The sequence below is a fragment of the Dipodomys merriami genome, unplaced genomic scaffold (genome assembly GCF_024711535.1).
Source record: "Dipodomys merriami isolate MVZ:Mamm:240054 unplaced genomic scaffold, mDipMer1.0.p SCAF_2842, whole genome shotgun sequence".
Classification (NCBI taxonomy): domain Eukaryota; kingdom Metazoa; phylum Chordata; class Mammalia; order Rodentia; family Heteromyidae; genus Dipodomys; species Dipodomys merriami.
This window is the reverse complement of record NW_027204318.1, coordinates 1-16,700: the sequence shown is the minus strand read 5'-3', so window position 1 is coordinate 16,700 and position 16,700 is coordinate 1. Positions and strand designations below refer to the sequence as shown.

The 16,700-nt window shown below is 51.2% G+C and overlaps 2 protein-coding genes and 1 long non-coding RNA gene across 6 annotated transcripts; 1 reads left to right on the top strand and 2 right to left on the bottom strand.

Moving 5' to 3' along the window:
- Positions 1–3,705: 3,705 nt before the first annotated feature.
- LOC138838601 (mitochondrial import receptor subunit TOM6 homolog) lies at positions 3,706–4,873 on the bottom strand. Of its 2 annotated transcripts, none has more exons than XM_070037993.1 (3): positions 4,651–4,873; positions 4,169–4,273; positions 3,706–3,948 (listed from the first exon to the last, which is right to left on the bottom strand). In XM_070037993.1, the coding sequence occupies exons 1-2, from the start codon at positions 4,776–4,778 to the stop codon at positions 4,177–4,179; spliced, it is 225 nt and encodes a 74-aa protein (XP_069894094.1). In that variant the 5' UTR covers positions 4,779–4,873; the 3' UTR covers positions 3,706–3,948; positions 4,169–4,176. The 2 variants fall into 2 exon arrangements, with proteins under 2 accessions (XP_069894094.1, XP_069894095.1); XM_070037994.1 differs by having other exon boundaries at positions 4,173–4,273.
- A 210-nt stretch (positions 4,874–5,083) lies between these two features.
- LOC138838600 (prickle-like protein 4) lies at positions 5,084–11,854 on the bottom strand. Of its 3 annotated transcripts, XM_070037990.1 has the most exons (8): positions 11,583–11,854; positions 11,302–11,485; positions 9,672–9,821; positions 8,388–8,495; positions 7,047–7,184; positions 6,557–6,760; positions 5,881–6,085; positions 5,084–5,414 (listed from the first exon to the last, which is right to left on the bottom strand). In XM_070037990.1, the coding sequence occupies exons 3-8, from the start codon at positions 9,780–9,782 to the stop codon at positions 5,137–5,139; spliced, it is 1,044 nt and encodes a 347-aa protein (XP_069894091.1). In that variant the 5' UTR covers positions 9,783–9,821; positions 11,302–11,485; positions 11,583–11,854; the 3' UTR covers positions 5,084–5,136. The 3 variants fall into 3 exon arrangements, with proteins under 3 accessions (XP_069894091.1, XP_069894092.1, XP_069894093.1); XM_070037991.1 differs by lacking the exons at positions 11,302–11,485; positions 11,583–11,854 and adding an exon at positions 10,681–10,779; XM_070037992.1 differs by lacking the exons at positions 8,388–8,495; positions 9,672–9,821; positions 11,302–11,485; positions 11,583–11,854 and having other exon boundaries at positions 6,557–6,755; positions 7,047–7,348.
- A 496-nt stretch (positions 11,855–12,350) lies between these two features.
- LOC138838602 (uncharacterized) lies at positions 12,351–15,912 on the top strand. Its single transcript, XR_011375678.1, has 3 exons — positions 12,351–12,553; positions 14,320–14,463; positions 15,834–15,912. It is a non-coding gene; the product is annotated as an uncharacterized lncRNA (long non-coding RNA).
- Positions 15,913–16,700: the final 788 nt, after the last annotated feature.

Genomic DNA, 16,700 nt, shown 5'->3' with positions numbered 1-16,700 from the left:
GAAAGATTAAGGGAAAGGATTCCTTGTTATTTAAAATGGCAAATGGATCTCTGTAGTGTTTAAAGGACATTTGGTGTCACATTTCTTAAAAGCATTTCATATGGTAGGTATGAATGAATATTACTCTTACCAGCAAGTTCTAAGTCTTCTTGTAGTGTCTGAACTGCCTGTGTCTGTGATGTTTCATCAAGTGAATGACTAGATTTGCCATTTTATTTGCTACTTCTTGTATGTCACTAATGTTCACTCTGGCCTTGTTGGGCAGGAAAAGTCCGAATGGCTCTTCCTAAATGTGTACTGAATCCGTCTGGTTATAGCGTATGAGTGGAAGGGTTGCTAAGTTGGTTGGGAGAGCACAATGATCAGAAAAGGCTTTTATCAAAACTGATGCTGGGCAAACTGGTGGAGGCAAAACAAAAATGGTTCCTCTCAAAATGGTATGTATGCTTGTCAATGCTGAAGTTCTTTCGCACCAAGTATCAGGAAGCAGTATAGAAAACAATCCCTTGCATGTGAACCTGTAGATAACCTGCAAAGGGAATGGTGCCAGAGGCCCCGTCCCAGTGCCATCCTGTTTTCTGCGGGTGCTGACTTTCAATAGGACTGAGTACTTGGGGCTCTTCCCAGCCTGTTATTCTTACTACAACCTAAGGTTTCTGCTGAGCTCATGAGATTTCACTGAAGGACATTTAAAGGCTCTCCATTAAAGCACACTCCATAACTGGGTCTCTCAGCCTAGTTAATTGGACTAAATAGGTGAAGAGTTCAGTCTCTGAGGTAAAACTTCGATGGCCACTTAGCTTTTTGTGTTTGTTTGGTTTTTTGCCAGTCCTGGGGCTTGAACTCAGGGCCTGGACACTCTCTCTGAGCCCTGAGAGCTTCTTTTGCTCAAGGATAGCACTCTATTGCTAAGCCACATTCTCAGCCCAGTCCACTTAGTTTTTTACCAGTTAAGTATTCCTCTTTCTAGTGGTTCACTCTTCCAGCCCCCCTTTCCCCCACCCCCACCCCATGCCAGTACTGGGGCTTGAACTCCAGTTCTCACTCAGGTTTTTTGTTTTTTTTGGTCCGGTCGTGGGGCCTGAACTCTGGGCCTGGGCGCTGTCCCTCAGCTCTTCAGCTCAAGGCTAGCGCTCTAACACTTGAGCCACAGCGCCACTTCCAGCTTTTTCCTTTTTGCTTACGTGGTGCTGAGGAATCAAACCCAGGGCCTCATGCATGCAAGGCAAGCGCTCTACCACTGAGCCACCTTCCCAGCCCCATCACTCAGGTTTTGCATTAGCACTCTACCACTTGAGCCACACCGCCTCTAGCAGTGTAGATAAGAGTCTCAGATTTGTCTGCCCAGGCTGGCTCTGAACCTCAGCCCTCAGATCTCAGCCTAAAGACACCTTTGGAAATAGGACTGCATTTATATCTTACATTTAGGATGTTCTCTTAACTAGGACTAGACTTAATCACTGTGTACTTGTTCAACCTACACATGTTCTAAAGATACCAGAGCAGCTGTAGCAATGATACAAGCAGTCGTTTTTTCAGACATATTTTCTATGCTTAGGCCATCTACCTGCTAGGAATGTGGCTCAGTGGCAGTGCTCATCTAGCATGCTTGAGGCCATAGTTTCCACACTAGCATTGTAAAGAATAAGATCTAATTAAAAGATTTTGGGAGCACTATATATTAATTAGTGCTGAAAAGTGACAAGATCTAAAGTTCACTTCCCTTGGGGAATATGCTGTTGGCAGTGACAGAAGCCAGCCCTGTCATTCTAATGACTGTCCCTCAGACTTCTGGGAATTATAGAGTTGGTAGCTTTGTTTACTAAATTCTTTTTTTTTGGGGGGGGGGGGTCCAGTCATGGGGCCTGAGCGCTGTCCCTCAGCTCTTCAGCTCAAGGCTAGCGCTCTACCACTTGAGCCACAGCGCAACTTCCGGCTTATTTCTTTTTGCTTATGTGGCGCTGAGGAATCAAACCCAGGGCCTCATACATGCAAGGCAAGTGCTCTACCACTGAGCCACCTTCCCAGCCCCTTTACTAAATTCTTATTTGAATAGTGAACACCACTGCAACCAATCAACTAAAAGCTAATCAACGAAAAAAGCCAAGCGCTGGTGGCTCATGCCTATAATCCTAGCTACTCAGGAGGCTGAGATCTGAGGATCGTGGTTTCAAAGCCAGGCCGGGCAGGAAACTCTGTGATACTCTTATCTCCAATAGACCACCAGAAAACCAGAAGTGACGCTGTCAAGTGGTGGAGCGCTGGCCTTGGGCTGAAGAGCTGAGGGACAGCACTCAGGCCCACAGTTCAAGCCCTACAACCAACCCCACCACCACCACACACACCCACACTCCCCGTCCCCCCCCCCCCCCCACAAGCCAATCAACTGTAAACACAATTATTTGACGCTAAACATTAAATTCTGAATTGTGCTTTTGGAAGCTGCAAAAATTCTGCTGGATTCTCAAATATGAGCACAGCAGGTAATAAACTTTAAGGATCTAAGACTGTATTCTTATAAAGAACAGAAAGAAGGTGCTGGTAATTTTTTTTTTTATCTTAGCAGGTCTTGATCTAGGTCTGATGGGGTTTTGCATCTATGCTATGGCTTAAATTTTTCCTCCTAGTCACCCCTGTGAGGGATGAGGTTTCAAACCTAAAGCTTTGCTTGCACATTCATGACTCTCCCTCACCTTAATAATCAGTAATACATATACTTCTCAGAGCATCTGTGATCCCAGTATAGACTCTAAAGGGTCTTGTTTTCATATCAAACCTGCCCCCAGGTCTCAATTTACACATGCTTACAATGTGTTCCTACCAGATAGGATATATCTGATGAATGTTCACAAGAGGCTAGGAACTCTTTGTTTCAATGTAGAAAAAAAAGTCCTCAAACAGCTTTTTCTTTTTGGTGCTGGGGATCAGACCCAGGTCCTCATGCATGCAAAAGCACATGTTCTACCACTGAACTATACCTCCAGCCCTCAAACAGCTTTAGTAAAGATTATGCCAGAAAGATCATGGTAGGCATCTCTAACTCTAGTAGTGACACCCTTCTCCTGTTTCCCTTAATCTTATGCCAGGCCCACAGGAGACTTGACATATATTTCTAAAAATGTCCAGGAGAGTAAACCCACTAGGAAAAACTTTCCATTAAGGACCAGCTCCACCTCTTTATGGCTACGTAGTCTTTCCATGCCAGTTCTGTACATTTTCCATTTCCAAAGAACCCCTGACAGTGACACTAGCATGAATTTTAGGATGGATGCCCATCAAGTTCTCTGTAAAGGAAGCAAGCAGCTGCTCAGCAGTGTCATTGTGCCCACTGCCAAGGCTTGCTACCCCTTGCCTCCACCTAATGTATCTGCCCTTGTTCTACCACCAAACCTCATTCTGTTCCAACAATGCCTCCCAGGTGCCTGGAAAACCCACCTGGTGCACTAAAATGCTATGCAACACCAAATGGCTCAACAAAGGAAATTCCTAAGAATAAGCTTCATGTAATGTGAGTGTCAATATGTAGTGGGTGGTTGCAGTTTCTATTTCTTTTACAATGAGGCAAACCACCTCTTACATTCCATGTCTGGGGCTTGTTCCTGTCAAGTGTGAAATATAAATCATGTTTTTATGATTTTTGTAAATCTCGACTTTTTACACCTTGTTTTTGTAAGCAGAAGTTTCTTATTAAAAGAATAAAAGAGCTGTCTCTGTGTAGTCTTTATTTCAAATACTTGTTATAACACCAATCTTAATCCTTTAGGACATGAACAAAGATCACTTCCCTGCAGAAACATCACAACTATGTACAGAACTTTTACAGAACCAAGGCAACACTTCAGTGTTAGAAAAGGAAGGAGAAACTTCAGCTGCCATCAAGCATTATCTTGTGGTGGTCATAAACTATTGTTTTGGAAAGTTTGGGTAGAGCACAGGAATTCCGATTGTCTGCAATCAAATAACAGGTGGCATTAGAAAGGGAAAATAACATTAGGAAAAAAATAGACATGGAAACACATTTAAATCCTTGCACATCTAGTATTGCACAAGTAGGAACCGCCAAGGCTTTTGCATTGTCTCTTGTATTTTGTGAATCGTTGATACAAATCATTTGCTGCTTCTCTCAGTCTCTAGAACTCCCCACGTAGAGAGGTGGTTAAATGCTTACCTACTTGGTTATACTCCTGGCTGAGGTGCCATTAGATCAATGTCACTCAAATTCCTGGCCAGCCAAACTCCCGCAGCAAATAGTCCCAAATTGAGGATCAAGTTCCTGGATAGAGAACGAACGTATTTCGTTAAACCTGCGCTCACGTGCATCCCCACCTCTAGTCACCGAGGCGCTGATAAATGACTACGTGGACCGCTGTTCAACACCCACGGGGGAATGTGGAGTTGGCTTCTGGGTCTAAGGAGAGCGGGACCAAAGGCAAAGGCCAGGTATGCACTCGCCTGGGGCCGGGAAGCCTGTTTGTATGTTCGTGCCTCCTTCTCCCGGTCCCCAGGTGAAAGCGACATTCTACAAAGATGGCCACGTGACAGGTCCCAGTCAAGGGCCTCGGCCAGGAGCACTGAGAGCCGCGAAGGGGGCCGCAGCGTTGTCAAGGTCCAAATCCCCGCGGGCGCAGGGCCCGACCCGGGCTCGGTTACCTCCGAAAGTCATTCCTATCGGTGGCAAAGCGGTAGACGCCCCGGAGCCAGTCTCCCACGTTGTCTGGAATCTCGGGGGCTTCATTTGCCGGGCCGGCTGCGCTCACCGCCACCCCGCTGGAAGCCATCACCGGACTCGCAGCCTCCGCACAGGCCCGGGCCGTCTAGCGCCGGCGATCGCGCAACTTCCGGTCCGGCACTTCCGGCGTCCGGCTAGGGGGCGGGGAGGGAGGGTGCTGCGACGCTCGGTTCCGCGGCATGCCACCGTTAGCGGTGCTGAGTACTTGGTTCGGTCGTTCCGGAGCCACGTGCTGGGGGTGTGGCCGCCCCAGTCGGTGGGGTGGGGATTCGCTCTGCTGGGAAGCTCGGCTTTGGGGAGCAGGGCCGCCCAAGATAGTCCCCGTGAAGTCACAGGACGCGCGGTGCTGGGGGACACCGGGAGCAAAGCCTCGCTCTCCGGCGCGCGCTCCCGCCCCGGCGCCGCCGCTAGCACACGGTGCAGCGCTTCCGGAAGGGGTCGCCGTCCTCCGCCCGCCGGCGGCCCGGGGCCGGCCCCGGTCCGGGCAGGCGCTGGCCCAAGAAAAAGCCTTCGGGTTCCGAGTCGGAGGAGGAGGAGGAGGAGCAGGTGGGGCAGGGGGCGTCCTCCGCGGGCTCTTGCTCCCGCACACCCCGCGTGTCCCGGCGGCGGCTGGCGGGAAGAGCCGCTCGGGAGACCGTGGCGTCCTCCGACGAGGCTCGGCCGTGTGTTCCAGTTCCGTCGGGTCCTGGCCGGGTCAGAGACGCTCACCTCAGCGCCCCGCGCCCCGCGGCCGCCTGGCCGCGCGAGCGGCTGACGGCAGCCAGGGCTGGGCACAGCCTCCCGCGCCGCCCCGCACGCGCCGTCGCGCGCGTCCACCCCGGGCCCCCGCCTCGCCCCGCCTTCGTCCGCCAGTGGCAGCCGCGTCGTCCGCCCAGGAACAACTCCGGCGCCGCAGCTCCGACCGATCACAGCGCGGGGTGGGTGCGGGAGCCCTTCGGAGCGCTTCCGGCCAGGGACGCGCGGTGAGAGCTGCGGGCCTTCATGCTCGCTTTGGGGGCGTGGGGGGAGGTGCGGTGGGAGGACGGGGCGCTGCCGCAGGGATGAGACAGTATGGGATTGGGGCGGAGGGCCCTGCCCGGGAGAAGCCCCACCTTGGCCCAGCCTAAGGCATCTTCAGCTCCCGCTTTGATCAGTACCTTCTCCTCCCTTACCGAGGGATACTCGCCCTTCCAGGGCCCCGGCCGGGCTAGTGTCTGCGTCCGAGTAGCGACTCTCGAAGCAGCTAGGACAGCAGGGGCTGCCCCCCGGCAGGGCATAACTGCCCCCACCCAGGGGCCCAGCGCAGTCCTGGCAGCAGAAGTGGTTCTCATGCCAGCGCTGTCCCTCTGCTTCGGTGCAGTGCTGGGAGAAGATGAGCTGGGCGAGGGAGAGGGGAAAGGCGCCTTCATTTATTCATGCACGCATTCATTCATCCAATAACCATGCCTTATACCCAGTTAACCGAAGCATGTCCACACATTCCCATTTGATCTGCGTCGCTCTAAGACATAGTGAGGGCTGATTGGCTTAGTTAGGAACCCCCAGCTAGCAGGTGTCACAGCCTCCTGGACTTCCGACCCAGAGTTAATATTGTTGATATTAAGGGTCTTTCTAGCATGATCACACACAGCATTGACAACTTGCATATTGAAATGAATATTTGTCCAAGAGAAATTCTGAGTCCAAAAAAATTGTGAGGGAAGAGGCTGGGAAACTGGACCCTAGTTCTCCCGTCCCCGTCTGTAACACTTAGAGTGGTTGAATCTCAGGAGGGAGGGGGGCTCCCCTTACATCTTGCCACGATGGGACCATGCACAGAAACACCCTCCCCCCCCCTTCGGTGTTTACCTGGTCACAAGCTGGGCAGCGTGGCCGCAGCAACTCAGCATGGTGACGCCCACAGTAGAGATGCCCATCGTGGTAGAAGTAGATGAGGTTTATCAAGGCCTGACCACAGGTCTGGCAGGCAAAGCAAGGCGGATGCCAACAGCGCTGCCTGCCTGCCTGGACTGCAAACACTCCATACTCTCCTGGCTTCAGCTGCTCCCTGCACTGGCAGGCAGAAACACTGGTCTGGTTAGAGTCCCAACCATCCTCCTAGGTTTCCCGCAGGTGCTCCCATAGCAACCCCAACCTAACTGGTATCTCACGCTCTGGCTGGCATACTCTTACTGCACCCTCCACCAAGAACTCAAGACTGAATTTTCCTTTGTTCCTAACAATTGCCAAATCACCAATCCCTGAAGCCTGTTTCTTCATCAGAGTTCCAGCAGTCAGAACTAAGATGTCAAGGGATGGAAAAAAGGAAGAATTAGGGATGGGAGGTGGTTCAACATACCTTCTCACAGGTATGCCCTTCAAGCATAGGAGGTAGCAGGCGGGCCACCCCCTGTCCCAAGGCCTTCTGCTTCCGCTGGGCACAGAAAAACCGCAGCTCAGCCCGCTCCTCTTCCCCAAGAGCCAGGCAGTAACGCTCCTGCAGACACAGACCTTCTCTATTACTGGAGCAGTGCCAGCAGGTAGATCCCACATACTAGCACGCAAAGTTAGACTAGATCTGTAAGATTCTAGAAGGCTTAGCTACTGGGAGAAGTTGTACAACCTCAGGAGCTAACAGCATATATGCACTAAGAGTAGAGGGAGAAAAAATAAAAAGACAAGCACCTGAGTTTTCCTTAGCTGCCCTTAGAAGTTGTCATCATCAGCTGCCTGCTGGTGGCTCACACCTATAATCCTAGCTACTCAGGAGGCTGAGATCTGAGGATCATAGTTCAAAGACAACCTGGGCAGGAATGTCTGTGAGAGTCTTATCTGTAATAAACTGCTCAGAAAAAGCCCAACGTGGCACTGTGGCTTAAGTGGTAAAGCACTAACCTTGAGCAAAAGAAGCACAGGGACAACACCCAGGCCCTGAGTTCAAGTTCCAGGACCAGCACACACACCAAAAGAAATTGTTGCCAGGCAACAAGGTGGTTCATGCATATAATCCTAGCTACTCAGAGGACTGAGATCTGAGGATTCTGGTTTGAAGCCAGCCCAGGCTTCAAAAAAGGCCTTGTGAGACTCATCTCCAATTAACCACTTCAAAACCCAAAAGAGATAGAGAGGTAGCCTTGAGCAAAAGAGTTCAGGGACAGCACCCAGACCCTGAGTTCAAGATCCATAGCCAACAACAACAACAAAAAAGTTGTCATCATGCAGGATCTGACAGTCCTAAACCTCACTAAGCATTATCACATACACCTAATGAACTAGAGCCAGCGGCATTTCCTACCCTTGAATTTTCTCTTCTTACCTCCTATATGCTCTTGTCTTGCCTCCCCAATTGAATTGTAAGCCTTTAGGCTGGGCACATACAGGGCTTCAATAAATACTAAAGGACCACGTGTTCTCCATTTGTACATTCCATTACTGGTTTCAACAGTTGTTCATGTCCATTTTCTCATTTGCTCTTGAACTAAGCATTGTAGTAAGCAGAGCAGATGTTTTGGCACCCATTATGTAGATGTGAAAACTCAAGCTGAAAGGAAGGACTTCTCCCAAGTAGTGGGCATGGCTGGACCTTAGCCATGTCCCTTGACATTTGGACCAAGGGCCTTTCTACAGTAAATCGTGAAGCAAGGTTGAGGCGGGAAGTTAAAAGAACAAGGGAGAGGGAAGATGGGGAGGGGAGACTCACATCACTGTCCTGTGGAGGGAGCTGCTGTAGGAGGGTCTGAAGTCCAGGCCGATTGGAGGCTTGGTTGGTGTCCAAGTGGGGTGGACCTGAGCTCAGGACTGCAGGAGCCTGAGAAGAGACCAATGAGGAAGAGTGGAGCTAGGTATTTCCTTTCCTCCCTCCTCATTACCACTTCTCCAATCTAGAGCAACTTCTGATACCACCCTGCTCTTGGAGGATATTCCTTGCAGACCTTCACTAAGCATGAGGACAGCAGATCCCCTGCTGCATCTGTGGGTTACCTTGAGGGAACCCCAAATGGTTTTCCTTATACTCGGAGCTGCCTCCCTTTACACCTTTTAATTTGTTCTGATAACAAAGATCTCTTAGGAATGTATTGTATATTTATGTCAAGGAGTTGAAAATCAAATCCTCTGTCATAAGGAAGGTGTAGAAGCAGGAATTCTGAAGAGGGACAAGGGCCCCAAGAAGTTACACATAGACAGAAATGGTATCATATGCCTATACTCTTCAGGAGGGCTGAGGGAGAAAGATGGAAAGTTCAAAGCCACTCTGAGCTATATAGCAAAACTCTTGTCTCAAAAACAAAATCTAGCCAGCCACTGGTGGCTCACACCTGTCATCCTAGCTACTCAGGAGGCTGAGATCTAGCTGGCCACTCGTAGCTCACACCTGTAATCCTAGCTACTCAGGAGGCTGAGATCTGAGGATCACGGTTCAGAGCCAGCCCAGGCAAGGAAAATCCGAGACTCTTATCTCCAATTAACTGCCAGAAAACTGCAAGTGGCATTGTGGCTCAAGTGATAGAACACTCACCTTGAGCTGAAGAGCTCAAGGACAGTGCCCAGGGCCAGAGTTCAAGCCCCATAACCAACAAAAGAAAAAAATAAATCCAAACCAAAAAATAGGGCTAAGTCAGGTGCCAGTTGCTCTCACCTGTAATCCTAGCTACTCAGGAAGCTGATGTCTGAGGATCACGGTTCAAAGCCAGCCTGGGCAGAAAAGTCAATGAGACTCTGATCTCCAATAAACCACTAGAAAATTGGAAGTGGTACTGTGGCTCAAGAGGTAGAGTGCTCTCCTTAAGCTGGAAGAGCGCAGGGACAGTGCCCAGGCCCAGAGTTCAAGCCCCACAACCAACAACAACAACAAAAAATAGGGCTAGGGCACTTGTCCAGCACATGTATGGTTCAATCTCTAGTACTGGGAACAAAGCAAACGACCTCCTAGTTGGTAGAAAGGGAAAGAGGGCAGGTGGTTCTCAGAAAGGCAGATGTGTCATACCTGAGCAAAGATATCCTCAGGGTCTTCCTCTGGCTGGTGGCCTGAGTCAGCCTCTGAGTTGGCAGGTAAACCTTGTCCCCTGGTGATGGGACTATCCTCTTGATGGGACATTGAGAGTTCTGAGTTCAGCACTAACAGTGGTGACAAAGTCTGCCCCAAAACAATAAGGAGGCCTCAATCAGTGGGCCCTCATAATGAGCTAGGCAATGCTAAGTGCCTTACAGACATGGCTGCGCTCGATGCAGTCCCTGTGGCTGAACCACAGATGAGTGAGCACAGAGGAATGAGATCCGGCAAAGATCATACAGCAAGGGAGTGGCAGAGCCAGATCCTAAAACCAGGCCTCTCAGCTTCTGCGTTTCTGAAGTTCAAATGCTGGGACTCCTGTAGACCAGGATGGAGTGAGAAGGCCCACAGTGGAAGGAGGTGACGTTTTTCTTTCTGGCGAGCCCTTGGGAAGGCTCACCTTGCTAGCTTGAACTCCCATTGTGCCCATCGCCCGGGATGGTGCCTGCCTGCTCACCATTCCCTCTCTCAGCCCTATTTTTCTAGCTATGGATGTTTGGACCTGGTTAATGGGCCACCTTACCAGGATTCTAGCCCATTCTGGCTTTCCATCCTGAGCTCTAGAAGGATTATTGTGAGGACAGACCATATTTGGTGAAATTCTAGAATAGCCTCTGCTACAGAGTAAACAGCACTCCGAGGGTTCTCTTTGTCCCGAGTCTCGCTCAAGTCCTCCTGTAGTCTATGAGCTTCTCAATGGTTGGAAAATTTTGGGCTATCTACATGAACAATTTCTTTCTTTTCATCTCTTCTTTCTCTCCTTTCCCTTTTTTCTCCTTGGTTGAACACAAGGCCTGAGCAACGCAAGTTAGGCAAGCACTCTACTACTGAGTCTCATCCTCAGCCACCTTTTTTTTTGGGGGGGGGTTGTGCTTGAACTTAGGGCCTCCTGCTTTTGCTTAGTTTTTTGCTCAAGGCCGACTCGCTATCACTTGAGACCCACCTTCACTTTTGATGTTTCTCAACAGTTTCACTGGATAAGCTCAGGCTCTTCAGCCTTCCTCTCCACCAGTCCTGATGCAACCCAAGATATCTTGGAGGTGGGGAGTAACTGCTGAAGTAGAGAGAGAATGGGCCCTGCCCTCCAGCTCACAGGCTAGTTAGTGGGTAAGACAGAAATCAAGCCAGGCAGAACTTCCCCTTTATACTCTGGTTAGATACATACACCCCCTGGTGGTGTGTGTGTGTGGGGCGGGGGATAACCAATGTAAACTTTTACATTTACTCTGTGCCAGGGATTGCTCTAGAATTGTACATAATGAAGCTCATCTTCACAATAATCCTTTCTCGTTTTACAGGTCAAAAAAATGTTTGCTTAATTAGCATGCTCAAGATCACACCAGAAAGCCAAAGAAATTTAAGGAGAAAGTAGGCTGGGCTGGACACTGGCTAGCATGTAGGGAGGGGGCTTCATCCAACCCCTGGCCCCAGTAAGATACAGCTTTAGGGTTGGGCCCACGTTTGGACCATTACATACTTTCTAGTCCCGAACTCTACTCAGCAGCACACCCCACCTTTCACATGTCCGGTGCCACCCTTCCTTCCTTCCTGGCCCCGCACGCACCTGTTTCCTTCTGTTCTGTCTCTCAGGTCAGATTTCCTGTGGAAGGTGGCCAGGATGGGCTGTTGACACTCAGGGCCGGGGGTCGCCATTTCTCCTAGCTCCAGGCCACAAGGAAGAGGGGAGCATCGGAGGCCTTATAGGGGGGTTCGTACCCTCCTTTACGTTAGGTCTAGCTTGCATGGAACTGTTGGACACAGAAACAACAATTTAAAATCCATTCTTCAAATATGACCAAATGAAAAAAAAATCCATTCTCTGCCCATTCCCCTTCCTTCCCTTACCCCATACCGGCCGGCCTTCTTCACCTCTACCCTCCTCACATGATCCTCCTCCCAACGCTCGCGCAGGTGCTCACCAGCCGGAGGGCGCAACTCCCCAAGCCCACACCCCTCCCCCCCGGGGGCGCTGGGGGCTGGAGGGAGAAAGGGGGCGTGTCCGACCCCTCCAAGCGCCTTCGACAGATTGCCCCCAAGTTTCCCAGGGACTTTGCGGGGCACCCCGCGAGGCTGGGGTGCGGTGTCGTCCTGGAGTCCGCTCGTTGGGGCAGGATCGGGGACGTGGCAGCCCGGGACCCCTCGGCCGAGCCCCGCCCCGACGGCGCGCCCTCCCTCCCCACGCCCCCAGCCCGGCCAGCACCACCGAGGCGCCTGGGGCCGCAGCCTGAAGAATGGACCTGGGCGGGAAGGGTGCTGAGCCCCGCTCTTTCTCTCCGAGGGTCCCCAGGATCCCTCAGACCGGACCTCGGGCCCCAGCCCCTCGTCAGCTCCCGCCCTCTGATTCCCAATGATCCCCCGACCTCCTTCCCTCTCCTTGCCCTCCCCCGGCACCCCTGGCCCAGCCCTTCTCCCAGTCTCCAGGGAGCGCCTCAGCCCCGGTCCCTAAACTCCACTCCGCTCCGCCCCGCCCTCCGAAGGCCACGCCCACCTCAGGTCCCGCCCACACCACGCCCCACTCCCGTCAGGATTCCTAGTGTCTGGCGCGGAGCGCCCTCTGGCGTCTGCGCATGCTCGCCGCTCACGCCTGCAAAGTCCTCCAAAGGGACGTTCTAGGCTGCTCGCCGGTCGCCCCCGCTCGGGTCCGCCCGCCCGCCCGCAGCGTCTCGTTGGTGCTGCCGGTGACCTCCGACCTCACGGTTGCAGGGCGGGACGGGGAGGCCTCGGCTCCGGGCGGGCGGCGGCGGTGGCGGCGGTGGCTGCTGCTGCAGCGGGACCCGGGAGCGGGGGGCCCGGCGCCGCCCGGGCCGCGGGGCGATGTGAGTCTGGGCGCAGCGGGGCGGGGACAAGGCGGCTCCCCGAGGCCGCGCCGCCGTCTCTGCTCTTCCCTGGAAGCCCAGGGCGGGCAGGCGGGGGAGGGGGGGCGCGCAGCCCCTGGCGGGGAGCGGGGTTCCGGGCACGACGAGCGGCCCGGACCTCCCGGTGCCTTCCCGTGTCTAGAAATCCCCTGACCGCCCTGCAGACAGATCGGCTCTCACTGCCCAAAGCCCACCTCTCCCCCTCCCCGGACGCACCTCAGAACCCCCCACCCACGGGTCCCACAGACCCACCACCCACTCCTGGATGCGCCCAGATCTTCCACCGGCCACAAAGTCCCCGGGCCCTTCAAGTTCTCTTTGCAGCAACCCAAATCGCCACCTAGGTAGATCCAGATTGTTCCCCACCTCCCAAGGCTTCCATACATTTTCAACCCCATAGTCCCCATCCAACTCCTGCCCTGCCCTGCCCTGCCCCGTCCATGTCCGGCCCAATGTAATACCCTCCCTCTGGGTTATCTGGTGACAGGTCCAATATCTTAAAGAAAAAGGGATGCAGACAGGGAAAGTACAGCCCCTCCCCACCCTGGGCTAGTCTGCGCTCAACCACTGCAGCCTGTGCCCTCCTTCCAAGTAATGAGCCCCCCAGACCCAGAGGCTGGGGGTGCAAGGGGCCTTGTCTTTCCAAAGCATGAAGATGGGATTTCAAGAGTTTCCAGGATTCTGGTTGCTTGGCTTGTGTAGCTGGGGCTCAGCTGCCTTCATATTTTAGTTTATTAACATTTATGTTTAAAATGGGACCGTTTTGAACTTGGGGAACAGAAATCTGTCCCATCTTCCAAATGTGAGACTGAGGACCCATCCTGGAAGAGAAACTGTCTTAATGGTGTTGGTTTTACATACTTATCTTTAGAAGCTATTTAAGCTAAGCTAAAGCTCAGTGGTTTACACGTGTTTCCCTTGAAAATTGAGGAATTGGAAGGTGGGTGTGAGGAGTTGCCTTTGATGGAGTCTCTTAGATTCTAGTAACAACAAAACAGACTAGAATATTTGTTTCCTGAACCTCATGCCCATACTCTTTGCAATACACCATAGTGTTCTTTTTTCTGTTTGTTTGCTTGTTTGAACTCAAAGCTTGTTTACTTGCTCTTGATTGTCACCGTGCCTACCACCTGAGCTATGCCTCCAGCTCTGGCATTTCTTTATTTATGCTGGTGCTAGGACTTGAATTCACAGCCCTGAACTTTTACTTAACTTTTTTGCTCAAGGCTAGTGCTTTACCATTTTAGTTATACCTTTACATCTTGGCTTTTTTGATGGTTAATTGGAGATTAGCTTAGGCTGCCCTGGCTGGCTTTGAACAGAGATACTCAGATCTCAACCTCCTGAGTAACTAGGATTAGAGGTGTGAGCCACCAGCTATTTTATTTTATCGTAGTGTTCTTCTGTGAAAGCTCTGTGTAGAGGTGAAGTTCTCTGCAAATGTAAGGTAGTGATTGGGGGATGCTGAGGGAGACTAAAAGTTGACTTGGGAAATCATAGACTCAGCCACGAAACTCATTGATGTTATTGGAGTTTCCCCTCTCAGGGCCTCTGGTGCTTGGGATCATGGTCCCTTGGTCCATCTTGCTTTTTTTTTCACTGGTGTTTCAGACTCTTTAGGACCTGGACAGAGATCCAGGTGGGATGGACTGGCCAAAGGTCGGTCTCGTGAACAGGATGAGGATAGAAAGTCTCATGAATTGGTGATCTCTCATCTCCTATGCTAGGTGAGCCCCAGGTGCCACCCGGAGGGATCCAGGTGACTTCTCTGCAGACGGTTGGCCATGACACCCCAGCAAGGGCAGAGGGACTGAAGTGGGAGCCCTTTCCCATGTCCCTCCCATGGGCAGCTCCCCGATGGCCTGGGTGAGGTAAGAACTGCGGAGGGTCCACGTCAGAGGATTGTTCAGGACCTGACACAAGCAGCAGAAATCTGGAAGGAGAATGAATCTCACCTCATTTCTTGAGCACCTTGTAACCAACCCTTTAACATTCTGCTTGAAAGTTGGAGATTTAGTTCTGTAATGGAATGCTTGTCTGGCAAGTATGAGGCCCTGAACCAGATTCTCAGTGCCCAAAGTGACAGAACCTGCTGATTGGGCCATGGGTTTCTTGTTCCCTTAGGCCACAGGCCTAACTGTTGTTAGGCCATAGGATACAATTTCAAGTACCCTGGAAGGAAAAGCCAAATCATTTTCGGGTCTCATTTTGGCCAATGTGGAACAAACAAAACCCAAGATGTTTTTGTTTTGCAGTACTGGGAATCAATCCCCTATCCTTATGGATATCACTGAATTACATTCCCAGCCTTTTTTTTAAATGAAGAAATATCCAATCAAGATCATACTGTTTTGAATTTTAAAACATGTCTATGATCATGATAGAAAAATTCATCCAAAGGGAACATCAAAAAGAGAAATTTGTACAGTGTGCTGATGGTTCACACCTGTAGTCCTAGCTACTCAGGAGGCTGAGATCTGAGGATCGTGGTTCAAAGTTAGCCCAGACAGGAATATCTGTAAGACATTTTTTTTTCCAGTCCTGGGGCTTGAACTCAGGGCCTGGACACTGTCCCTGAGCTTCTTCAAAACTAGCACTGTACCACCTGAGCCACAGTGCCATTTCCGGCTTTTTCTGTTTATATAGTGCGGAGGAATCAAACCCAGGGCTTCATGCCTGGAGCACAAAGAGGCTCAGGGACAGGGCCTAGGCCCTGAGTCCAAGCCCAGGATCAGCAAAAAAAAAAAAAAGGAGAGAGAGAGAGAAAGGAGGAAGAAAAAAAAGGAAGGAAGGAAGGAAAGTAGGAAGGAACGAAAGAAAGAAAGAAAAGGAAAGGAAAAAGGTAGACCAGAGTATCTGAGATAACCCAGACAGTTCCGAGTGAATTGAAGGAGGGTCTTTGGGCTGCAGTGTGCCTGACTCCTGAGACAGTCACTGCTCGGGCCTTATGTCCATGCTTTTCCTCCAGCTCTGTCTTCTTCCTTGTTTTTCCATGGGTCAAACCCTGAGTGCTTCTCAAGGTCCAGAGGGCATGTAATCCCCTTGAAGCTCTCTCTCTAGAGTGTCACACTCTAACTTGATGTTTTTTCCCAGTGTGTCTGGGCCCAGATGGAGGGAGGATTCCTGATGGTGTGTTGTAGAATCTCTTGTACAGAGTAGGTGCTCACTGTGCAATGGTCTGCCCAGAGCAGGGTCTTCTGAACTCCAGCTGGTGACCTGCTTGTCTCCTGTTCCTCCCCAGGGCCGCCTGGCTGCTCTGACGCCATGGGGAGCTGCTGTAGCTGCCTGAATAGAGACGGCCTCTCAGACAACCATCCCACCAAGTTCAAGGTACCCAGACCCTCGTCCTCCCTTAAGTTCCTCTTCGGCTCAGGCACCGAACAGTCAGGCTGCCTCAGCCCCTGTGGGAAGAGAAATCCTGCCCAGGCAGTGGGCTGAGCTCCCTGTGTGCGTAGCCTCTAAAGGGTCAGAAGAGAAGGCTTAGGCCACTGTAGTATCTGTCTCTATCTGTCCATCTGTCTGTCAGTTCAATGATCAATTGATTGGTACTGGGCTTGAACTCAGGGCCTGGATGCCATCCCTTAGCCTTTTCACTCTAGGATGGTACTCTATTGCTTGGGCCATAGCTTTATTTCTGCCTTTTTGCTGGTTAATTGGAGATAAGAGTCTCCTGGACTTTCCTGCCTGGGCTGCCTTTGAACTCTATCCTCAGATCTCCTGAGTAAGGATTACAGGTGTGAGCCACAAGGCTCCAGTGTTTCTTTTTGTTTTGATACAATCAAGAATAGTGAAACGAATTCAAGCCCCACGACTGACAAAACAATAAATTAAAAAAATATATATATATACATATACATATATATATATATACATAAATGCTACAGTTCCATAGCAGGAGTGTTCAGTCCTGAAAGTATATATTTATAACTTCATACACCTTTTTTTTGGGTTGGTCTTGGGGCCTGGAAGCTGTCCCTGAACTCTTCAGCTCAAAGCTAGTGCTCTGCCACTTTGAGCCACAGCTCCACTTCCAGTTTTCTGGTTGGTAATTGGAGATAAGAGTCTCATGGTCTTTCCTGCCTGGGCTGGCTTTGAATTGCGATCCTCA